The sequence below is a fragment of the Anopheles moucheti genome, chromosome 3 (assembly GCF_943734755.1).
Source record: "Anopheles moucheti chromosome 3, idAnoMoucSN_F20_07, whole genome shotgun sequence".
Taxonomy (NCBI): Eukaryota; Metazoa; Arthropoda; class Insecta; order Diptera; family Culicidae; genus Anopheles; species Anopheles moucheti.
Window position 1 is genome coordinate 43,546,597 of NC_069141.1, and position 26,674 is coordinate 43,573,270.

Consider the following 26,674-nt stretch of genomic DNA (forward strand, 5'->3'; position numbering starts at 1 on the left):
TTGCTTCCAGCTTCGAACTGATGCTATTCTTTGCTAAGGTTTAACAACGTATGACGACAAGGATTAATCTGGTCGTATACTCGAATCATGTAATCCGTTGTACTCCGCCCAACAACAATCTTTCGGACAACAATGTGTGCACCGAAACACCTCCACGGAGTCGCACGGAACGATCAGAAGCTAGACGAAGCAGCATAAAAATAAAAACATAAGTTGACATCCAGCCAGGGTCAACTCTAGCGGTAGGTGACTGAGCGCACCGGATATTGGAATACGCTGCAACTGCAAGCAGCAGCAACACTACCACATTCCCTAGATCCGGACAGGTCCCGACAGACGGTGACTTTCCGATTCGCGGCCATGAACGACACCCTCGATTCCACCACTGCTTCGTTTGCATATTATTATGCATCCGACACGTTGGCAAACCCTGTAGGATGCGGAACTTGCTCGCCGTGCATGTACAACGGGCATACAACTTTATTTCGTTAGTTGCTCCATGCACCGAAAACCCTCACCGAAACCCCCACACAGTGCTCCGCACCGAAACCATCAAGATGTCCGGGGAAAGGGCTACGCGACCTAAAGTTCAGCGCAATGCAGATTAAATTTCTCGATAATGCTAATTTTGTTTAATACAATCTTCGTACAGAGTCCGGAGCACTGCGCCGAGCTAGTGTAGTGGTGAATTGTGTTTGTTTGTTGCGAGCCCTCGATAGGATCTGGTGTGGGAGAGAGCTCTGTTTAGCGGCAAACCGAATACGTGAGCGAATACTTCACCAAGATGGCAGGTATTTTGTGGCGTGCAAGGAGCGCTAAAGATGGTGTCGCTTACACTACCGCCAATGCCGTTCGGAGTGGAGGGCTTGCAGTGTCTGCAAGTGCAACATTTGCATCTTCGCGCATTCCACCACCCGCACAAACTACGTAGTGCAGGGGAAGCTCATGGTGCACGGCGATCGCACTATGGACTTCCGTTGTAGATCTACTGTGGCACAAAATAGTTTGCGAATTTAGTGAAGCGAATGAAGGTTTTTCTTTATAACTTTTTCTGTTAAGCCTAAATAAAGAAAGCTATTTCCGACATTCAATTTTGTTTTTTACTCCATGTATTCAACATCTCCACCATGACACCATTAACAATTGCAATTAAGGAATGTTGTCTCGAATTTTCAAACGTTAAAGTATCATTCAAACTCTCCAAGCATGCTTCAATGCTCCTGCCCGTAGCTGTTTTGCATCGACGACTACAAACCCTCAAGACCTACGGTGCTTCTGCGAGAGATATAACAGCTGGCGGAAGTACGGCTTCCACAGCGAACCGGGCCCCACAATGGTGCAATAGCGGCTTTCGAGCTTAATCAAATCGAGATCAACAAAATCCGTAAATTGTCATTAAATGCCTTGGGGTACTGTCGTCGCGTTACGTGTTACTGTGGTCCGTACCGTTGATTTTACGGTGCCAGACGCGTACCCCAATCGAGTCAATTTACCGCCGCTAGATAGTCATCGTAGGTTTTTGGGTAGAAAGTTTTCTCTAATAACGCTCGTCCCCATCTATGCACGATTGACTTTTCCGAAAGGAAAAAGGCATCGGTTCGCTTTCCAGCGCAACGTACGACCGTTTGCCCGGACCCGGACACTACCAGGCGAAGATCCAATTATTCGCCTCTGGCTCATTTCAGCGACGGCTCGATCCGGTCTAAATTACAACGATCTAGACCGTGGCCATCAAGAACGGTTTACACAGTACCTCAACCCGAGCAGCCGGAAGTATGCCTCACGCCTGACGTACGCACACCGCGGACCCCGGCGCCACGTTCCTGGAACCCATCGGTGAAATTTCACGTGCGATTCATGCGGACACCTAAACACCTGTACTACACCCAAAACGATCGCCAAAGCACCGGGCCCAACAATTCACGATGATGCTGGTTGTGCGGATCTCACTAGATCACTTCATTATGGCCGTGCTCGAACGGTGGCTGCGATGTGTGGCAAATGGATTGGATCTTTATCGAAAAATTAAAAGGTGTGAGAAAGTAATTTCCTGATCGCCAATCGACAACAGCAAAGGAACGAACGTGGAGTAGATCAACAACAACAGCAACAACGAAAGTAAAAAAAAAAACAACCGTAAATCACAATTTTTCGCTACCTCACCCATGGCTCCTATGCCCACGCCGTGCGTCCCTCCCATGCACGCGCAATGCGCATTGCACCCTTATACTGCCCGGACACTCAACCCGCAGGCCGGATTCGACGGAAGCATAGCTCAATTTCATTTGATAATCATAAGCATAATGGAGCTCCGTTTCAGTTTTTCCCGTCTTTTCGCTTCGCCCGCCCTGGCTGCCCGGTTGTCTTCGCTGCCCGGTGCTTATGGTCACTCTCCAATTTCCCGAATGGCCCACATGAAACCACATCTACCAACCTGTTCCGGTACAGCTCCGGTACTACATTGTTTACATTGCGCGTTCGTTCCGGAGATCTGCGGTTCAACAGCGTTGTTCAACCGCGGACAATCGGCCAGCAGCAGCCGTGTTGCAAGTCATTCCCATAAACACGTCGGGCATCAACGTTATTACTGGTACGTCATTGTGATCACTCCATAAAGTGGCTCTTGGGCGAGAGCGAGAGAGATGGAGCTAGGAAAGGTCTAGCCTCGGTATCATCGATTACCGCCAAGTGGGACGTACGGCCAGGAGCCCAAATATTTCATCTCCTTTAAGCCGCATGAAATTTGAAGGCACGATCGCACTGGAAGGGCTCCGGGCTGAATGATGCTTCTGGTTCTACGGCGCTAGGAAACATCGGGGAAATATGCTCGGAATGTGGGGATCCATGCTCGACACCACCACTCCAGTAATTGAAAAGTAATCGAACCTACTTTTGGGAGCCCGGAATTTCCAATTTGAAGGGGAGTCTTACTTGATGGCTCATCCATTGCATCTAATCGATTACAGCTAACATTCCAGGCATTTTTCTTCGCCTCTGCTGTGATCTACCGTACATTTGTACAAATAAAAGTTCACATACTACAGGTGAAAAATCATAAACCGATTCCGAATTCTGGTTTATGAACTCAATTTACCCAGCACTCATAAACATCCGATCATCAAATCCGCATCTGTCAGTTCGTGTTACTCTTTTTGCGCTAAAGCACATCAGTTTGCCCAGTTCAACTCCAATTCCAAGGATTTTGGACATCGTCTAAGTTGTGTTGTCTACGCTGGATCTCTAACAAACATGCGTGCATGACCTTTTCAGGTACCTTTTCGGCTCTGGATTTGCAACTGCCGCCACAACAACAACAGGTAATTGAACTATAAATCAAAAACCCGCCAAGGTTATCGCTGTCAATTGCTACAGGGACAGAAAATGAATCAATTATAAGCACACGTCATCGCCCAAAGTTTCTCCACTTCTGCGATGTGTGCCATAAGAATTTAATTAAACCTTCGTTCTAAAGCTCGAGCTTCATGAACTCTCGCATTGCGGCACTGTAACGTGCGTCTCATTTTAACCACACCAAAGTCTCGGGAAGGGTCGATATGGGCGATCAACATCATCCCGAGAAACGATTGGAAAGCTCGCAACCCCAAACAGAACAAAGAGAATTTTATCATTCCGTTCACGTTGCAGGTCGTTAGCTGGTTCGAAATTGACATGAGCCATGACCGGTGCTGTAGCTGTGTGAGAGAATGTGAGTCATTGGAGCAACGGCTTAGTGCGAGTGTGTGTCTGAGCCAATATTCGCTACGAATCACAATGCAAAATGGACGGCCAGTTGTGTGATTGGATTTGTTTAACGCTTATAAGCTTAATAACACCGCCATGTTGTATATGGAGTTATTCAAAACGGAATATTCTCAGGCTTACATTCTATAAATATCGCAGTTTATTTGCAGCGTTCTCCAACGCAAAAGCTTCTTCACATTTCATATCATTAAATGACCATCAGGTGCAGTGAAAAAGTTTTGCGCAAATAACCTTTTTTTCAATCCGCCCGACTTCGACGTTCTCATGGCGTCCACCATCAACCAGTCGATCGCCGAATTCAAAAACGGATACATCCAAGTGAAGGTCTTTCTTCGTTATCCCACCGTCTCACGTATCGTCCGCGTCGACGACAGCACCCACCGTAGCGCGTGACGCCGAGTTTTGGGGCCGATACTCACCCATCAACCCTTGCTGCAACATGCGTAGCGCATCCCCAATGTCGTCCTGCTGTCATTCGACTGCGTATGTCGCATCCTCTCGGTCGTGTCGCGTACTGCTTGCGCATAGCGTCACGTACGCGCCTGAATGACCGATCAATTTTGGAATAAATTACCACCAACGGAACCCACCCTCGAAACGACGAAATTGACTCCTCTCCGTCACTGTAAACCGCGTAACGAGGGGGCGTAACAGGTTTCGTTCGTCCGTTCGCCACACGCTGGTGGCGGAAAAGAGACACCCCAAAGCGAGACGCATTTGCCACGATCGATTGCCCGATCGTTTTATCAAAATAATACTCCGCACCTTCCGCGTGCGCGCGTGGAAACCGTGTCGGGGAGACCTCCGGGATGACACGATGACTTTATAAATCTGCGGGAGAGCGTCTGCTTGGTCGAGCGTGAGCTGCGACGCACCGTCGCGCATTCGCAGGTGACAACACGGTAAGATTATCCTGGCCAAATGTTCAACGTACCGACGGGAAACAAAATACCTCAGAGGCAATATAAATGTTCGGAAAGTTGTGTACCCAGCAGTCGAAGCAATATGGAGATTTGTTTTTTTTTTTTCATGGGGAGTGATTTGATAAATCGGTGACTTTTCGATACAGGTTGAGTGTTGGATTATTTACCTCTGTCATCTGACAGGTATCAACAAAACAAGATATGGAATTCTGACAAATTTTTAGAAAACATATCAAGCGTTTATTGGATTATTCTTGAAGTTGTTATTGTTAATTGCAATTTTGACTATTGTCAAACAAATAGAGCAATAAGCACAATATTTATAAGATAAATAAAATGTATATTGCGACCACACACTGTTGTTACTAAGTTCCGTTCCCTTCGAAGCAAGCTTTTTTATACTGTGATTGTTACCATTATGGATGCCATGTAGTACGGTAACTGTACTCACGGTCGCATTGAGCATATGATGGAAGCGAACAATTTGCCACCAGGTAAAGCCTTCCAGTTGGCTAGCGACAATGCGACACCACAAAGGCAATTTTCCCGCGACAAACGACCTTCCCATTTCTCCTTCGCCGGAACCAATCAATGCCCCAAAGGCGATTTATCCGTTCGAGCGAACCAAACGAACAAAACGTTCGTTCATCGCCGTCGTCCATCAATCGTCGTCGGGCCGCAGCGGAAAAGAAAAATGCCACCATGCACTTTTCTCACTGCTCAACGCTTGAAGCCTTTTTGCTCTAACGGTTCCGTAAATACCAATAGATGATGCATCGAATGCACCACCGTCTCGCCTGTGCCGCCCCTTTACCCCGTTTACGTACCGCGTTCGTACGTTTCCATTCTTCCGGTATCGATCACCACCCCGCGCTACCGTCTTTCTATCGCTGCAAGGCCGGTCATGTTTGGATGGATGTGCAACGTGCATCGCGGCGACTGTGCTAGTGTTTGTAGGATCACTTGCCAACATCGCTTCTGCTCGTCACCCCCCCTCCCAACCTACACCAACTCTTCCACACACCCTCACAACACATGCAATCTACACAGCCTCACAGAGCGGCGTCCTGACGCGAGACACCGAAAGGTCAATAATTCCACCTTTCCCTACCGTATTTATCGTTAATTGCATTTCGCTGAATCAGCAATTAATCAAAATTATTTCAATTCAATTCCACGAGCCTACTGCTGCCACCGAACGCAAGGGCAACATTTGCCGCACAGTATGGTACATTCTCTCCTCGCCTTTCATCGAAACGACGCCACGGACGCCCCAGCATAGCCCCAGCCTCCTTTCTAGCTACACTGTAAATTCTGTCCGGTCGCGACTTCGTCAATCGTTGATCTTCGGCCCCGGGCAACATTATGGGCCTCCCGTTGCCGCTACCCCGCTGATGCACCCCGTTTTTATCGGACTTGCTGCAATACACGCCGGTTGAAAATCTGCACACTGCAGCAAAATCGACCTCATCCAGCCGGAGCTTAAGACTTTCCGCACATGCAGCAGCACCGCACACAGTAACGCTTCTCGTTATGGTGTGGTGCGGGATTGAAACACGATCATCTGGACGTACGAGTCGGGAGAGTGTGAGCGCGCGCGCACGCGGCACATTAAATAATAAATTACACCCTCCAGCATACGAATCGTTACTCTCCGCCCGAGCGCTGGCGACTCCTGGTAAAAACTCCTTCCGTCGTAGGGCACATGGAGTGAAGCGACATGGAGCGAAGCGTTCGGGAAAAACTTTGCGACTTGGCGGAAAAGCTATTGCCTGCACTCGTTTGGGCTTTTGAGCAAAGCCAGCCTGCGATCCTAAGAAAATGATACAGTTCGCCTCCAGGGATCTGTACCGAAACGGTTAGTTGTGGCTTCTGCACTAGCCACGGTTCTTGCGCAGATGTAGGCGGGCTTCCGTGATATTGGACAATGCTGCTGTTGTTCGACCAAGGTGATCAATGCTTCCTTCGGGTGCACGTTTGAAACAAGCGCACCGACACTAATCCTCCCGCGTCTTGATTCGCTTTCCGCGCCGGCCCTTGATGACTTGCATTTCAACTGCTTCGATTTATCGATCGAAACAACATACGGAAACCCCGATTGACTACAACGCAGCACTTACCCTAATCAATTGCTACGGGTAGGATTGCAAATATAAAGTACATTCTTTTTAACTACAAGTAGGGAAAGTTTAATATTTAACATATTACAACTTAACCGAATGTTGAACAGCTTTGGATCATTATGCTTGTGATGTATCAAATAATAGTAGGTAAGCATACATACATTTGTTGAAACTGATGCCAATTTATTCAACTCGACAAAAGGTCACTTGCTGAGCGCATCAGCAAAAACCGCACAATGATTATTCCGGATAAAACAAAAACATAGGAAAATGATAGGAAAAAGCCATAGGCAAGCTGCTCAATCTCTCGCTTCCACCAGGATAAACGATTACGTTTGCATCATAAATATGAATCATCAGATTCATGTATCAATAGATCATAAACAGTTACGATCAGCGCAATATTGCGATTCAGCTGACGATCGCCGTCTCCACCATCCGGCCCGACCCGTCGCACGCAACCTTCCGGACCGGCAATCAATGAGTGTGCAGGTTTTCTTTCGCCCGCCGAAAAGGAAAACCAAAACACCGGCCAAGAAAACGGAAGAATCGCTAGAGAGCACAGCGCGCGATGCATGGTTTGCGTTCCGTCTTGCCCACGCCGTTACGTTGTGCATCGCGCTCGCCGAACGATAAAAGGTAGGCGCATAATAACATATTTATCATTATCATGATCATCATGATCATCCGTACGATGATCCACCTGGCAGGGAAGGGCGTTTGTTCGGTAGTTGAGGGCGCAGTTGCGAACACCAGCTAGAGTCAACACCCCATCCTTATGGAACGTTTAAGCACAGTGGGCCGACAACGTTGTCAAAGTGAGTTAAATGAAAGTATCATAAGTGGTGTTTTTTTTTGTTAAATGATCTTTTGTTTCACCTATATGTACCGGTCAACACAGCGCATATATTTCCATAGTTCTCGTAAATCGTTCACCAAGCACTCACCACTCCTTGTTTGGAAAAGAACTTTCATCAATCTCAAACGGTCCACATGCTTACTCACACAATGTTTGAGGGCAATTATGAAATTTCCCTAAACACCTTGTTTTCACAGCAGAGAGGATAGGGTGAAGAAACAAAAAAAAAGCCAGCTATGCAGTTTTGCTGTGTGGAAGAGGCGCAATCCGTAATCATGCTTTCAACACTTTACATTTAATGAGGTTTTTGCTTGCTTATTTGCTCATTATCTTCCGAGAGGTCAGAATATCTCTTTTCTCCGGAAGCTTACAACGGTACGACCATTCGGGGTACAACACACCATTCGGGTTCGAAATTTACAAGGCTAAACACCTGTTAGACTCGTATCACCTGTTCTGCTATTGATTTTTACCCGCAGATGCCCGTAATACTCTATTACGCGTAACTGTTTACTATTTATACGGTTGTAATTAATTTCTTCCTAAAAATGCCCTTACTGCTACAAAGTTGCGTTATTACATTCTGCAAAAGGTCCATTATTTACTACCAGAACATACTATGAGGATCACAATCATTTCCAACTAGTTAATATTTAGAACAAAATCTTTAAAAAAAATCAAATGTTTGACTGTCTAACTTATAATAGTCAAGCAAAGCTAAAATTCCAGGCAAAGAGCTCAGTGATACGAAAATTAAAATAAAGAAGTTCATGTTACATATTTTAAAGTATAGCATTCAGTTCAAGTATATTGCAACGTAGGTGAATTTGGATCTTTCTTACTGTACTACATATGACATATGAATTAGTTTATTTTTAGTACTTTTAGTACTTTAGTACTTAGTACTTTTACGACAAACAAACAAACAAACCGTGTTTGTCCCTGTTTTGTCAAAATTATTACCTAACATACGTCCTAGCATTGGTATACACCAAAATATATCTAAACCCTACTTGTGACGTTGGTCATGTAACTTCCTGATTAGGCTTGTTGGATACTCGCGAGTTTCAACAATCCAATTACACACATTCTACACCATCCCCCTGGAAAACAAATGTACATTCCTGCGCCAGTCGAACTATTCGACTAATTTCCCTTCCACCTGCATCCATATCCGCCAGCTGAGGTCTAACCTGATCTCAGAACACACAAAAAAAAAATTAATATTTCGGCATACAAAAGCCATTTCCGCACATTGACCCGCCGGCCAGCATGCTCTGTTCAATCTTCAATCCCATTTACGCGGTTTTTTATGTAGCACAGTTCAAATTTCCTCATTCGAACCTTACCGAAACGGGGCTCGAGCCCTACGCCGAAACATTTCCCGCGTGTCTATCTCGGTGGATAAATTGCTGCTAGCGTCTGATACAGTTCACATTGAAATCGGAACAACCATTATCGACCCAAACCAGCCTGCCACAGTGCAGATGACGGCAAATGTTTTAATCAATTTTTCAATTAATTTCCTTCCGCGCCCAGCGTCCGAATGCCGGCTGGTCGGGGCTGGCCGAGGTCCGGTACAAAAGCCCTGCCACTTCCAAATCCCCGGGAATCCAGCGGAAAACCCTTTACACGATGTGTGAGCACCAACGCCACTCAATATCCGTAATAGCTGCCAATGGAAAATAAGCTGCTTCGGCCCTCCCTAGCCGTTAGGCATTTGACTGAGGCACAATTTTGGCCAATTGAAAGCATCCCCATGCACCGGTGCGCTCAACAGCGAAAAACAAATCTTTCTAATCGAACTTTCACGCTAGGTGTCTGCATTCACAGCCCAAAGCCACCGGCGTTGATTCGGGCTAACCGGCGTTGATTCGGCCAACATAATAGCCCCACCGAGCAAAGAACCAGAAACTGTTGGACTGCGCACCAGGGCCAACAGTACACGGCGAATTCTTTGGGATTAATTTATTGGCCAGCTGTGATTCTTCTGAGGCAAGCAGATAGCCGATCCAGCTATTGAGTCTCTGCGCTCGTCTATTGATTCACATCGTGCCATTTGTAAAACGATCATCAACTGTCGCATTACAAATTGCCAATCAACAAACGTTCGGCTGCACAATGCTTTACTACATCGAAGAACTCACCATGGCTTGATCATATAGCACCGGATGGGGGATGCAAACCAGAACCAAGCGATGCGATCGCCTACTAATTGAAGCATCTTACCGGAAATATCAAGTAGACCTCGTAAAATCAACGCTCCTATTATGTGGTCTATAAAAATCAAGCCTACTTTATGTCATCCCAACTACATCCTAAGGCAACGATCGTCAACGAGTTTTCGCATTTTTTCCCCGGCTGATCATGGAAATACATAAAAAAACATCAAACATTACAATCAAAACTTTTCTTCTACTTCCGCCGGGTTTAGTTTTTCCCATTGATCGCGCATACTTACGACCGTGCACTACCCGCAGGTTCTATGTACGTGTGGCTTGTTTCATTTTGCAGCAAACAAATAGAAAAACCACGGCAGTACAGAACAGTAAAAAAATGAAAGTAAATCAACCAAAACTCACCACGAAACTGGTACAGTTATATCGAACCGCATCGGAATACCTAATTTCCTAATACGAGCGAAACAATTTAATTATAAAATTAAGTTTCATGTTTCCTCTCTGTGTCTAGTTTTCTTTCTATTTTCCTTCGACCGTCTCCCTGCTTTTTCTGTACTGTGGTTGTGTTGTTTTTCTCTCATTTCTGTTTTATCCCCACTGGCGGCTCTTCTGTACTGCGCCTTATGATGCCGACGGTGTAGTTATCGGGATGCGAACCGATTCTCACACAAAACCCCTTGACGAAAGGTTACTGCCGCGCACCGTATTGAAGTTGTTGTTGATTTTTTATATTTACATGACTATAATAGCAGTGCGCTGGTCGAAAGAAATTTGCGATTTACGCTGTTTGTTTGATGTTCATTCGTCTAATTTCCAATACTATGGCAATCGTACCGTATCTAAATGCAAAACCTTTTTTTTACCAAATTTGTTTAGTTTTTCGGTGTTTTGGGGAGATTTTGTCATTTTATCATAACTTAATTCACTTTTAAAACAATTTGGGAGACACGAGGGAATTTTTTTTTACTTTTTTACTATAAAAAACAATTCGATTTTAAATTGTTCAATCTTCCACAATTGATTTTCATTTTTCATAAATTATAACAATTGCAATATTTTCAAATTTAAATTATTTCCAAACATTTCCCAGTTTTTGTTCTTAAAGGTTAGTAAACGAGTATAAAAATCCACAAAAAATAAAAAAATAACTTATTTGAAATGTTTCGAATTTAAACGATGTTACGATACAATCCTGCGTCCGATGTTGGTGTTACTTCAAATGTCATTATCATCTGGTGCTTTTCCTATCAAGATCAACCGGTTTTCTTTATTTATACTTGTACAATTATTTTTCCAATATAATATATTAAGTTGCCCATTGCAGGTTATCTATATCGATTGTGATGTTTGGCAATTCTACAGTGATGAACCTCATTTTGTTTTCTATCCTGCCAATTGTTGATGCTGGTACACTATACAACTTTCGCTGATTTTAAAGCAGAGTATCATCTGATGTTCCTAAATAAATAGTATTAATTCAATTGTTATCTTATCATTTATTAATGCCATCTTAAATATTACTTCACTCGTTTGTTCATCTAACTTATGCTGATTACTCTGTAAAACGTCCCACACTCTGTCTCTTTCTGATGCCCTGCTATTTACTTAATTTTTCGTTTTAAGAGAAGGTCTACAATGTTTTTTTTGCATTCGGTTAGCGTTTATGATAGCAATATTTTATTTGAGCTAATTTGGTTCACTCGTGATCTTCACTCGTGAATTTTGTTCACTCGTGATTGTCATCCGGAGTAATTCAGAACCTTGGGGACAGCAAACATCAACGAATGGCCACTGTAGGTATATTTGAGCTAAAAAATCTACCAAAATTATCCTCCGATAGATATTAACATTCCATCAAGGATACTTCGAGATTTCGAAAATGTTTTCAAATATCTTGTAGCTTTAAATCGTTCTATATGACTTTAGAGTGCCGCAATTCTATTGATACGTTTAAAATCAATCTCTCAGGTTTATAAAACCGTCTTGACCCAAATATTTATGGGCGTACGATATAGTTTTGAAAACGATTTAAGTTACTTTGCACCACATTAACAGCCATGCAATTATTGTAAACAAATACGTAAAGAGTACGTAGAAATGAAAGAAACTTCTAGGGGGATTGTAGGACTTAGCTACTAAAAACATGCAAATATAGTTCAAACTTGGACGACGAAACATCAACGTTCCGCTCGACTTTTTATAAACCTCACACCGAAATGAGAAAGGGTTCTTTTTATGGCGTTACGAAACATTCCGATCGTCCCGTAAAAACCGACCCACCGAATTCGTCGATCACAGGTCATCATTTCGACCAAAATGCGAGGCGTCATCGTTTTGTGCTGCCCTGCCCGCAAAAAAAGGTATCAAGTTTGGGTTTCCTTTCTCTTTGGCGTTGCGCGAAACGTGTCATTTCCTTTCCAACAGTCCACCGGAGCAGTGCCAGTGTCCTGCCAGCCAGGCCTCACAGCACATCGCCCGAAAAATCCTGTCCACCTTCTCCGGGTGCAAAACCTGCGAGCGATACCCATGTTGCAGGACATTCGAAAGGCGCTTCTGCACTGGTGGTCGTTCGGCGAGCGCCCAAACTGCATGATTTGGCGTATTTGACCAGTGAAAAGTAGTTTTCGGTTCAAGGGAACAATATTCCGCCTGTCCGTCTGCCCTTTCCCAAAGAGACTCCTTTCTCCTGCAAGGAGGTTTTCCTTTCTCCTGCCCTCCGCTCGGTACGTTCTGCATTCGTAGCCTTCCCGATCCTCCGCTTGTGTCCCTTTCTCTTCAGCTGTTATTTCACCTGCCGACTGGGAGACGAGCCGATTGGAGTTGCAAACCGCTCGGTGACCAATGGCTACCGTTGGGTTTTCACCCCCATAATAATAGCAAGAATAGTTCAAACAGCAGGGCCAGGGTACGGTATCATGCTAATGCCGCAATCTCCAGCCCAGATGCTCGAAAGGGACGCGAATGAAGCAATAAAGTGGACACTCGTTTTGTGGTAAAGTCAGTTTTGTTATGAATTACCACAGAACAAAACCTCAACCCGATCGGGCAGCGCTTTGATGCTTCCGTTCCCGGGGGGTTTTCCCTTGCAGTGGGTGAGTTAACGGACAATCCTTTCTTCTTTCGCTCGATCATCTTTATGTCCCGATCGTCGTATGTGTGAAGTTTGTGAGCGTGTGCTTGCTTTTTTTTTGTTTTCGTTCTTGTTTTTCACACAGTTTTACGGTGACTTTTACCAAAGTCTGGCAGGCGATCTGCAGCGAGGCGTTCCGTGGGGCGCCCGGTTACTTTCGGGGAATCGTCGTTTTGTTGTTCGCGGTTGCAGTTGCACTTTTCAACTGCATCACCCTACCGATGGGAAGGCCGAAGGAGTGGATGCACCTTTCACCGTCTAGCTGGTTTTGTAATCTGTGAGTATGCGCGTTACTACAGTTTTTTTTTTTTAATGTGGTCGAAGCCTTCAAATTACTTTTGTTTTGTTTTTTGGGCCAGTTTTATTCCACCCCGGTTCCCGGTTGCGGCGAAAGGTCTCCGGATTCACTAAGGGGTTTCTTTCGCTTTTCTCTGATTTTGGCTTCACCTCACTTGCATTATTATTGATGAAACTGTAGCAACTAGCGAGTCCCATTCGCCGCCCGCCCGACATTCTTAGCCACCCCCCGTGCACGACTGTAATGAAAGAGACCCGTACTGCGCGGTACATGATCGCACTCCAGTTTTAATGCTCCATCATTAATTTAAGGATAGCGGACACTGGTCGCAGGTCGCGAATGGGGAGAACCGAGATAACGAGAAAGAGAACTTTTATAACAATTTATGATGAAACTTCGGGCTTGCGTCGAGCATTTGGGTAGCATTCCGTACATCATCATCATCATCATCAACTTCGTCCACAATTTCCGTGGTCCTTTAATTGAGATGTATGAAGAGCAACGCTGTCATTGTTATCTGACAGTTTGACATTGCTAGTTTTACGGGTATTTAATCATATTTTGTACTTCCCATTTCACAAATTATGAAGCAATCATGGTTGCATTTCACAAGTTTTCTTTCCTTACGCATCATTTGCGCATTCGTGTTTGTCCCCTTCACTGGCGATGTTTGTTTTGTGTTCGTCAATTCATACCGTACACAGGTTTTCGTGCGAAAAACAAACAACTCTGACATAATTTACAATCTTGGCAATTGTTTTTGAATGGTTTTCTTTTTTCGTTTTTTATTGATAAATTTTTTATCACCCCCTTATACCATTCATACCAGAGGGTACGGATTTTTGTCATAAAATTTATCACTATCGATCACCACCGGATAGTGTATCACAACGCAGGCACACCGCATCGAACAATTAATCAGCCAATTTGCAAACCATAGCCGAATTATAATTTCATATCCATCGCCAATGAAGGATTCCACGTTGCCGAACCTGGCCGGCATTTTTTTTTTTTTGTTCGTTTTGATATCGGTTGAACCCTTACCGAGAAGGGGCCGTATCGCCATAAGCCGAACAACATTCACTTTTGCCCTTCGTCCAATTGACGTAACCCTCAGCGTTGTCCGGAGAAGAAAAGTAAAAGGAATCTCACGATTCCTGCTGGATGACAACAACCAAAACTACAAACCAAAAAAAACACTACACTACAGGACAGCATTATATCGTCGTAGTGTACAACGGTGTAAAGGACCAAAGCAACAACACAGCTAAATGTGTGAATGTCATACTTTTTGTTGCTTTTCTTTGATCGTTTTGCTCCTGCCGATTCGTCCTCATCCGTGAGTGAGCGAGATGGAAATGGAAAACGCAAAAAAAAAAAACGCACACACAAAAACAACAAAACCTTTTACCGATCCCTCGGCCTGGTTTGGGTTAATGGCGCGCATTCTTATTACCCCTTTTTTTCGCTCAGCGTTCAATTTAATCCAGATCGCATTCCACCGAAATGTAGGGACGCGACAGTTTAGTCCAAAGCGCTACGACGTGCGATCACTTTCCGATCCTGCAGAGTTGTATGAGTTTCGTTTGTTGAGCGATTGATCCACGGTAGAATCATAAAAGCTGCTCCATATTCATACCCGGGAACCAAGGTGATCCTTGTACACCGGGCGGGGGGCCCATGCTCGTAAAACAGTCGTTCTTCGACCTGCTTTTCGGTGGGGTATTCGGGTGGGCAAAACTTGAACCACTCAGAGGTGCCCCCGGTGTCTGCACCGCAGTTAAATGGAACCGGTCCCAGAACTTCGGTTGGATTAACCGCCGAAATTTGCCTATGGGCGTTATTAAGATGACCTTTCCGTGAGATTGTCTTGTCTTGCGTTCAGCTCATAATGTTGCTTTCCGAATCCTTTCCCGCTATACAAACAAACTATTCTAGCTGGATGGGTATTTTGATTCTAATTTTAAATAGTGTCTGCATAAGCATCCCTTCGATTAAGATTCGCCGCCATAATTGGACGGAGGATTCCCAGCGAGACGGGATTTACAATCAACTCGAGTCTCTTTTGTGGACGGCTCTTTTCTTGTACCAAATCGCCCTTTTGTCGAGAAATCGTGAATGTAATAAAACGAGCGCGATCGCTTCAAACACCTTGCTCATATGCATGTTATGATGAGCGGGCTTTTGTTGCCTGTTTTTTTAACCCCTCTGAACATTCCCAGCCCGTATCGGTACGCTAGCCCCTTTCTACCAATAAGCTGACCAACGGGATAAGGAAGTCGTCCCAAATGAAAACATTAAACTCGTTAAAAAGAAAAAGAATTCGATCTTAAATTAGGCATCGCAAAGGCACCAGAATCGCGCCCGATACATGTCCACAGGTTCTGGAGCATCGGCATCGATCGATCGAGCTGTGATTTTATTACCCACACGGTACACGTTCGAACTTGTTTGTCGCCTTTTCGTTTCGGGGCGATTGGATCAATGTGTGCGCGTCCAGCGTCCAATCACCCAAAAACCAGTGTCAAGTTTGTTTCATTTCAATTTTCCTGATTTCCCTACGGTTCCACCGTTGTCCGGCGTGCTCATCGTCGCCTAAACGGTTGCGGCGTTTCAATTTCAGGCCCCGGGAGAGATCCCGCAACAAAACGAACATGATCATCAGACAACCGATTCAGATAAAGGCTATTCTTTTTTTTTATTATCGCTTATTATTTCTGACGAGCTTTGTTGATCTCGTTTCAATTGGTTGGATCTCAGATAAAAACGGTTGTTCGCGCCATTTTCCTTCGCGAGTCCTTCACCCGTTCGCCAACCGTTCAACCGGCTGGGCATGCGTACTGGGAAAGAAAGTCCGCGACCGCGAGGTGCTGTTTTACGACACGTATGAAAATGGTCCGCTGCGGACCGGAATGCCACCCCGAGCTAATCACGCACGGTACGGCATCATCCATCGGGCGGCGAAACAGGTGAAACATCACCGGGCGCTCTATCCCATCGGGCAGTGGCGGCTTATTGCAATATGTGGCCCATGATCTGTGGGACAGATTTTTCCAAAACAAACGGGATCCGGAGAAATATAGCGCCACGAATGCCGGTCCAATCAATGCTGAGAAACGATAGTTTTATTGTGAACCACATATGTATGCCGCAAACCAAAAAAAAAAATAGGGTTAGAAGGAACCATAACAATGGGAGGTATGCTAAAGCAAATGTTGAAAATACAACGGCAAAACACCAAGACATTAGTCGTGCTTTCGAGAACAAGATACAGTTAGCCGGCAGCATATCGGTGGCTACTATTACAAAAAGGCTTTGATTTTCCCTATTTATGATCGTTCACATCACCATAAGACTCTCTAGTCACTATGTCAGATAGCAATCCATTTATCCTCAAATTATCATCAAAGTTTACGTTATTTGATGATAAATAACGTACGTATTACCATATACGGATGCTAATTTCAGTTATTAATGCGAATCCTACAGCATATTAGAGGTAGCAGACTTAGCACTCACGCAACGAGAGTAGAGTCGTCTAATTTATGAAAGATCTTTTAGACATTGTTAACCGATTAAACAAAAAATACATCACCAACGAAACTCACGCCCTAGTTCACACCAAAATTGAGATCTTAGACATCAATCACATAATAGTGAATCACACGCACACCAGGACCTCTCATCACCAGCTGTCCGTGGAGCAACGGCCAAACTCAACCAACGTTCAAATCAGCCAACATTCAGCAAACGGCCAAAGTTCAAACTAACCTCATCATCGAGCGCACCCTTGTAGCGCTGGTCGGTGCTATCTGCGTCCCATTAACGAGCCGCCGCACTGCTGCTGCTTCTACTCCGGTAGCTTGATTTGGAACAAAATTTTAGGATTCCTCCAACCAAACGGAGCGCCGAGTGTGATCCACCCGAGCTTCTGGCCGTACGGCGCGGGGAGTAAGTAATTGTAATTGCTTTTGCAAATCGTGACCCAGGCTCAGCGACCATCTAAAGGCAATGAAGCGCAAGACACTCATGGACACATCAAGAGGTTAACTCGCGGGAGCATCGTTTGTTAAGCGGCGGTACCTTTCCTGCAAACCAACAACGGCGCTCCAAATGTCAATAAATGTGACCTGACCGAGTCGCACAACCCGAGCGCAATAAAGGGGCCTGCAATGACTGATGATTGCAAAAAAAAAAATAAAATAAAACAAGCGACACAAAGAAATATAAATTCAAGAGAAAAGGTATTCTAGATACGTATCTGCTGCCGCATCGTCCAGAGCAATCGCATCCCACAAACATTAGGAAGGCGGATTTTGGCACAAAACATAGACGACTTACAGATGAAACATAAACGATGGTGAGAAAATATTTGGATATTTATTTAAATATTGAATTCAATAGGTAAAAAATATGCAAACCATTTAGCGTCATGATGACCAAATGGCGTTTTTTTTTGCCTTGAGTACGCATTACCATATCGAGAGCTTAGGTTAGAGATTATGTCCAACGAACTCGCCTCATGGAGTCAAACGAGTTTGGCCTGTGTGTATGCTGTATGCTAATCTTCTCATCGCTTGGAGGCTATGACCTTATCGGAAAATTTCCCAGCTTTTCGCTGCAAAGGGGGAAAAGACCCGCATGCTTATCGATATTGAACCGCTTAGCTGTATCACCAAACGTCAATCAATGCGAAAAACCACCCTAACCAATCGTACGAATATTTGCTCTACGCTGTCAAAAGAACTGGAGCAAGTCCATCGTGAAACGCCAGAACAACAACCACAACGGAGTGTCTTTATGCGACAGCCCGACACAAGACAACGCCAACACAAACTGAACCAATTTTTTTGGCTGATCTTTGACCCGCACTAATCGTTAGCTTATGTCACGCTAGCTTCCCGGAATGCTTTCCGAACCTTAATTTTGTACACAAAAATTCGTCAACTCCCCATCATTCGATTGTGACCATAAACGACAGCACATGACGCTGACACACGCCACGGCTAAGCTGCGGCATTACAGTTTGAAGTCGTACGATCGGCGGGCTGTTAAAGTAGAAAGAAAATCCTCGCGCAGGAAGTTCGGCTAACATAGGAAGCAGACGCACGTATTACAGCTTTTCCCAACAACGCTCAGCTCACCGTGAAATCCTCTCACGCTTCACCGCAATAGAAATGGGAAAATGGTAACAGTTCGTCGCTGGTTGCGGGTAAAGGTAATTAAGTAGAGCCTCGTGCAGCGACACACAAAATGGGGCGTCGCAGTTGCTGAACTGCTCTTCGCGGTTGCCAAAGCGAACGCAAATTTTTAGCTACTTTTTTCAAAAAATTTTCCCCCACCGTAGTGTCAACGTAAGCGGTTGAACGATTGAAGGAAAGCCTATTTTCGACGAAAACCCCAATGACGCCACCAGAGCGCTTGATCGGCAGAGGAATCCTTACAAGGTGCGCGGTTCCATTATTGAGTCCAGGAAAAACGGTTTTAAAGCACCACAAACGGACGAGAACGATTAAAACAGTTTGACATTCGGAGGCTAATTGCGGCGGGATTGAATTTCTTCGAATGGTTGAAATAGTTCCAATCTGGAATTAACTTCAAACACGGGTCAGAAGTTGCCGCCGCTGTAAAATGCCCTCTAGCACCAGACCACATCAGCCTCGAACATGTTGATCTTCACACCAAATACACCCCCCATTGCAACGTACAACCCTGGGCTTATCGCACTCACCTGAGTAACACCATGCAGGCCATACGACGGATGTTTCCGAAGTGTCCACTTCCCTCATGATCTCACTCACGACGACAATCGCGATCGTTCATTGCTGCTGGCTGCCGATAGCGTTATAACCCTACGACCGGTCCCCCTGCCAAATAAACCTGCCCGTCCCTTAACAACAGCCGTACACTACTAGCGCCCTGCGTGATGGGATTCACTACACGGGGTTAGGGCAAAACGCACTGGTGGACGGTCAATGGCAAAAACTAGCCGGAGAGAGAGATAACAGCCCAACACGCGACACTTTGCCGGCCGTTCTGGCACTGAACCCGCGAGCACAGGCACACACACACATACACAGACACACACGTTCTACGCGCACGATTTCACAATTGGACGCTCAAAGTTAGATATGCACTGGCACACCAACACACCGACAGCGCGATCGCGCACACACCGTCAGCGTAGCGCTAAAAGCAACACAACCCCGAGCGCGATTAGATCCAGGCGCTGGAGACGAACCTCACGCCACGCGGTCGGCAAGTGTCCGTCGGGCGACCTGATACGTGACACTTTTGACAAAACTTCCACCTGACAATTAGTATCGGCCAGCGGCTATTGCTCATCGAAGTACCAGTGTCGGTGGCCCTCGAAGGGTAGAACGAAGGTGTGTTGAGCTGTTTTGGATGCGCGCATCCGTTCCACCAACTACCTAGCACTGCGAACAAACGTTAACATATACACTGGGCAAAGCGAATCAAAACCGCAGATTAATACTCAGCCATACTTTGTTTTGTAAGCCCACTTTCTCGCACCCGCCTCTGTATGGTCCAACCGACGTGTTTGCTCCAGTATGTTCTACCCTTTTGTTTTTTTGTTTGTCGCAAACCCTCCAAGCTTGCCTCGGAAATCAATCGAAGAGGGCAATCGCTTTCCCAATCGTACAAGTACGCGACCGCGAACACATCAATTTCGTTGGATGAGAGGTGGTGCACAGTCTTAAAACACACTCGATCGTCTGTATGCTATTTCTCGTTCGCCCGCATTCAAACGCACGTACCACACTCACACACACACTCGCTCTATCTCTATCATGCACAAACACTCTGTCGCTGTGCATGCACTGCGGTTATGACCTGCGGGAGATATTACACCCCTTTGCACGCCGCTGTATTCGTTTGGCTCATGTCGCGGTTCAAACCACCGACGCACACGGTGCGCGAAGTTTATTACCACTACTTGTCGCGACTTATCGCGCTGCTACTTCACGCCTTTTACCGAAGACGAATGTTTTCCACCGTGAGCGCACCGATGACGGTGATTCACGGCTGCGAACCAACGAAACGTTCTGAAACGATAAGAAAAGAAAGACAACAATGAGCGACTATTACAAGTACAGCATGATCGATGTACGGCCCAGGTATGTCGCATCTGTACAACCCAGCACCGGATATTGAAGTTCCTATTCCCAACACTTCTGAATCTCTTTATCACACCCAAAAACAGTATCGAAATTATAACATCTCGAATGAGCTAATTATTGTTAAACAAATAATATATTCTCCAAACACTGTGTCACCTTATAGCAAATACTACATGTACTTAGAGCAGCGCTTATTGGGTACTCGGTTCCCACAGGAATGATCCAAACTCATCACTTTCTGTAAAGCGAACCCCATTAACCGGACCAATCCCTCTCCCGGACAGCTGGCGTGATAAGATTGAGCGGATGGAACGAAGAATGACACTCCTCAGTTATCTCGGACGATGGGGTTGGCTCAGTCGCGCTAGTTTGGCCCTGAAAACATACCGCTTGGAGCTGGGTGCGGTCGGAGGTGGCGAGGTCAGTACGTGCCCATCGTGCACCTGTACACGCTGCAGCCATCATTGCTGGGCGATAAGTGTCCTCCGCTTATTATCTGAAGCCAGGCGCACCGCGATGGACTAAAGCAGCGTGCGTTATCGGATCCTGGTTTGATGCCCGTCAGAAACCCGATTTTTTATCGATGACCCAGTTTCCGACGGTTACCTCGCCATGAAACGTCACCGATGAGATGAATCTACCCTAGCAGAGCTCCAATACTGTAATGTTTTAGTGTGTTATATAAGAACCGTTTGCAAATAACCATGCACAGTATAACCCGAGGAGTTAGAACTTTGAAAAGTAGTTCTCAATCGCTGGCCACTATGCAGAAATGCAAACAGCGTTGAATGAGAGAAGTATTTCTGGCGCGTGTTACACATAAAACTGTCCGTTGGTGCTACGCTCTGGGTAACGCAACCGTTTAGCAAAATTGAGCTTCAGCTTCAGTGGTCAAAGGTCGAGCGATCGAGCGTACAACTTCGATTGCTCGTTGCCGTGCCATGCGCTGGATGTTGGAAGTTTACGTACTTCTGTGTAGACAGCTCGCTACTACTGGACCCGCCGCGGTGAGAGCGTGACCCTCGCTAACATAACAGGAGCGCCGAAGGAAGATAGCAAACAGTGTCTAACCCACCTATCACTATCCCGTTCCTTCCCATTCGCCCCATTGTGTGTGTGTGTGTGTCACAAAGTCCATTATTGCATCGCCCCCAATGCTAGCCTAGGTCTGGGGGCGGAGGGATCTTGACACCGCGACGATCTTGCCCTAGCGTCAGCATAGCTCGCGCGATGCTTGTCTCTATGACACCGTGTGTGCATCGCACACAAACAGGAACCCGAAAGGGCAACCCGTGGCAAAGTGCATCAAATGGCAGGAGATAATGCAAACGGTCCCTCCTTTACAGTGGGCCGTCCTCCCCTCCGGGAGATTCGCCCAGGGCGCGGTACAGCTAGTAGTGCATACTAAACTTTCTAGATCAGCAATGTATAGCGCGTAGTACGCGGCGGGTTTTGGTGTCTGGGCAACTTGGCCGGGGTAGCCAAAACTCGAACATCTTTGTCACCGCGTTTGATTAATCGTCCGTGCACGATCGCGGACCACCGCGGATCGCGACCGTTTCGTGCTAATATGTATTAATGGCATCCGAAACCGTCTCTCCGGATTGTTGCTATATTGTGCTGACGATACACCTTTAAAGTCGTAAGAATGTCATAACCTTTCCGGTCGTTCGCTGCTTGCTCATTCTTGATGGTTGAGATTAACGCTCTCCCCGTCGACGGTGGAGCGGGAGAGAACCCAAGAGCGTTCGAGCTGACTGTTCCGAACGCACCAACCAACGGTTCACCTTTGCTTCCCCAAACACCCAACCGCAGAGATCCAGACGGGTGCGTTCTGTTGGAAATCGCGCGGAACGAAACAACGGACCGATGGGTTTGACGATCGCGCTCAATTCGTTCCATCGCTTGATGCGGGAAGGGTTTTGGCGGTGGGTAGCGATGCGGTCGCTGTGTCCACACTTTGACCGCGTAGGTCGTGAGAGTCATCTTCGCGGTGGTGGTTGTCGTCGTCGTGGTCCACCTCATCGTCACCTTAATCGTCATCGGCAGCGGTCTCGCAGCACCCCAGATACATACACTTAAAGTCACCGTCCAAATATCAACCAATGCGCACACACCGACAGCACGGTGTCGCCGCTTGTCGTGGTATGCGCGACCACAGCGAAGGAAGCGAAACCGACGCGCTCGATTCGCTGCGTTCTGCGCAGTTCTGACCGAGCCGGGCTCACTCACCCGGACGGTCACCAAAGTCACCTGGGTTCACTTGTCTGTTGACTCATGAACTTTTCCTTCCTCGACGCCGTACTTGGCCGCCGCTTCGTTTTACCCCTTCCCAGCGACACATCGTGGGCAACTGCGTACCGTCGGACACTTGGCCATTGGTGCTATCGCTTCTTCCCGGATTTCGCTTCTTTATGACACCTTTCTTCATAATGATTTGCTTCTTGCTCCACACCCCACCGCGCGCACCTTCAGAGAATCTGGCCCTCGGCCTCCTCCTTCAAGATCCATATGCCTCTGGCGCAACCCTTCCTGTCACGGCTCCCGCCTACCACGTGGTCTTCCTGTGCCGATGTACCACCAACGGTTTGTCTTTTTACATTCCAACCCTCGGAGCAATACACCTTTACCATTCTTCTCATCAGCACCCAACGCACCGTTGCTGCACTTACATTTTGTATTGTCTCGTCATGCTTTTTTGTTATTGCACGCCGTGTAACCCCAGTCGGCCACATCCGGTCGCTCACTTATATCAATTCAACACGTTTTCCCATCGGCCGAACTGGAACCATTTCAGAGATGTTAGTGAACATTTAACGGTCGCTAACAATGATTACACTTATGGACGTACTTTCCCTGGCGCGCGATGGATTGACCTTGGCAAATTAGCAGGTTGAAAACAAGTCACACGTGTGACGTGTTTACACACATGGAAATATTCCGCGTGGTTATATTTTTTTTACTTTTAAGGTTACTTGCTTTATCTGTAGCGTTTTACTACATACGACGCAATAATTTTCCCCGTACTAAGCCTACGTACAAGTGCTGAGTAAGAATAATATGCATATGGCTGATTTTGAAGCTGGGAAATTCTAGGAGTTTTAACGAATACCAAGCAATTCCTACGCAAAGAGTCATTAGGATATTTTTAGAACTTTAGAACGCTGAACGTGGTTGAGTAAATAAAATAGCTCAGAGGTGGTTTAAATGCTAAGAATTCTACAAAGAATGTTAACAACCTGAACAATCGAAAGAAAAAACGTAAGAGTTTGAAACAGAATTCAAAACGTAGATAAAAACTCCAACTTCTTCAAAATTCTTTTTCAAAGCGCCAAATAGCAAAACTGTATCTCTTCCGGCATATTCTTCAGATATTTTACCTTTAGAATATCATACATTTACGATTGCATTTACGACTAAAAATTGTAACAATTGGAACACTCGTCTTTAGAGTACGAGTCATCGTCATCGAGAAGGAATCGTAGAAATCGGAACATTTCATACTAACATTGAATGATGATACAGTTGCAGAAAAATGACAGTGTTAGTGGACCGCGCACAACAGAAACCCCCTCTTGTTCCGACCATAGTCTACTAAACCCCGGATATTTCCAACACGACACTCAACACCCATTCAAATTGCATTCCAAATGTTACCTATACCTCATGTGCTTGCAATCGCTCCAGAACACGCCGTATCGTACGTGTGTGTCCGCAGTGTAGCCGGCGGTTTAGTGATCAATCAATTCTGATCCCCCGATCTCCAAAGGGGCCAAGCCCGAGCGATTACGGTTCAAAAACCAGGGCACGCGGAACAGATTTGCACAGGTTCCTGTCCCACCCGGCCTGTTCGTGAAACCTCCCGGCCCGTTCAACGATCGCCATATGATCGCTCTCGGCAGCCGGTTGCAGCCTAACATTTAAGCCTCTCTATTAATGATTTGACATTTCAAGTAGTTCAAGTCAAGAATGTCAAACTGGCCCTCACCGTATTCAGCAACGGCTTAGGCGCTGCACGGTTATTCGGCCAGGGGCGGAGTGAAACTGAAACGGAATCAGTGTAGGATCAGTTTCGCTTTAGAACTTTAGAACCTCCAAGCGACTGGCGCTGGTCGCGGTGGCATTATGACAGCGGCTGAGGCCGGGGCAAAACGAAAACACGGAACACGAAGAATGCGACTCAAAAACAGGCAAGGTGTCGGCAGGGCGCGTCTGGCGCGTGGAGTGTATGCGACACACATCCAGAGAACGGTGCGAGAAGTAAATAAACAACAAATACAGCAACACACTCGTCCACCGCGCTAGAACGCGTACAGGGCCGCGGTTCGTGGTGATCGTGAATTGACAATTGGACGTGGAAGATCATCTCCGGAAGAAGCATGCACCGGAGGCGGGGAGGGCGTATGAGGGCGACACGGACGCAGCAGCAATGCCGCGTGCTTCGGACGGAATAATAATTGTCATTAGAAATATTTCAAGCTCATAAATAAAAACCGGAGCGTACGTTCGATGCTGCACACCGTGTACGGGGTGCTCGCGGTTGCCCTGTTCTACCAACGAGCTCAACGGTGCGGCTAATCGTGCTCAACCGGCGAGGGCAGACGGGTTCGCATCGAAGCACAAAAGGTCACGTTACGGTGAGCTCTGCCTCCCTTCCTAACTCACACACACACACACACACACATGCACGTACACCCGCACACTCACGCACATACACTGGCTCACTTTTTACTGTAAATATTTCACAACCCCTTCGCGGTTGACGGAACCTCCCGCGCAACACAAACGTCATGTAGAAGTCCGGGTGGGCCGGCCCGATGGACGTATGGCAACGCGGTTCATGAATGCGCGTTGGCTTACAACGCAACGATCATGTGGTCGTGATCGCAGACAAAGATTCTAATGTCAGAGTTGTCACAAACGTATTCTCACCTCGTAAAAGGACGGAACTTTGAATTGATCTCGTCTACTCAACAGCGTACGCCGGATGATGTGTTGTTTCGGGAACTTCTCCGGCACACTCGGCGCAGGCAGCACAATCGAAAGCTATAAAATCTTTACACGTGTTCATGTAGGAACACACCTATACAGCACGTTATCAGCTCGTCTTCACACCTTCAAAGTATAGCACAATCACCGTAGAAGGACAATCGTCCAGTTTCATTCGCACCTTTGCTGTTCTTCCGGTCGGGATGCGAGGGCACTTGCCAGTAATTATGCGCCAGCAACAGGTTCTTCAACACTTTACCCGTTTCACCACCGCAACCGTAGATAAGGGAGCGCTCCCTTCAAACACTCAATCACCAACTCACACGCTGCCTGCTAATCAACAATACACTTCCAACGGGCACAGTTTTACGTCGCACACGTGCAATAGTGAACGGTTTTCAATCAAAGAACTCCGACAGCACTTGTCCACCACCGATCCAATATAAACTGGAACTTTTGGAATAGTTCTAAACCCAGCACGATACGCGATCCACTGCGACGAACGTTTGCCGCCCGTCGGAATAAACCGGGATGACAAGGTGAAAACAGACAGACCGCGGTCCTTCCGTCTTTCGCTAGCCGCACGCAATTGATTCACTTGCCGCGATGGAAACGGCTCCAAAGCGCGCGGTTGCTTTGTTTTCCTCGGCTCCATACCTTTTTTCTCTTTTCGCGTTACTCGCGCTATTCTCGGCTCTCCCGTTTGCTCAGCGTTATCTTTCGCTCCGTTGCCTTTTTCGCTTTGAACGCTCCTGCTCACTCTCGCCGCCTGCCAGGCTTAAGCCAACGTGGGGAGTTTACCGCACGAACGATCTGCTCTTCCGCGTGGATGCGGTTCATGTCCACTCTTTTTCATCTCAGCGGATCGGCCCGGAACGAAGATAGAATTGGAGAGGGGGGGGAAACAAAAATTTATAGCTAAGTGTCTCACGTGGCGCACCGGATTTAATCCGCTCTCCCGATTTGTTTACAAGCTTGCCCAAGGGACTAGCGTTGTAGTGATCCGTCCGCAAGTCCATCCTTTCGGGATGGCGTTTCATTCATTCTTGCCTACGCGACGTCTTCGCAAATTTTGCATTTTAAACAGCCTTTTGTTTGCATTATCTCCATGCGAGAATTTCACAACAGTGATCAGCAAATCTGTCACACAACCTACATTTCGGTTTGCTCGTATTGAACCCGATCGGTGTTGGATTACGTTACGATTGGGTGTGCAAACAAATGGCTGTAAGACAATTTCAATTTATGCAACGAACCGATGATTGGTG

At 46.3% G+C, this 26,674-nt stretch overlaps 1 protein-coding gene across 1 annotated transcript in view; it reads right to left on the reverse strand.

Moving 5' to 3' along the window:
* Positions 1-19,122, reverse strand: part of LOC128301794 (probable serine/threonine-protein kinase nek3) — a 48,143-nt gene extending 29,021 nt beyond the window's left edge. Inside the window, exon 1 of the mRNA XM_053038424.1 lies at positions 19,007-19,122. Within this exon, the coding sequence (XP_052894384.1) occupies positions 19,007-19,064 (58 nt within the window). The 5' untranslated portion in view covers positions 19,065-19,122. The remainder of the gene's footprint in view (positions 1-19,006) is intronic.
* Between the last annotated feature and the right edge of the window lie 7,552 nt (positions 19,123-26,674).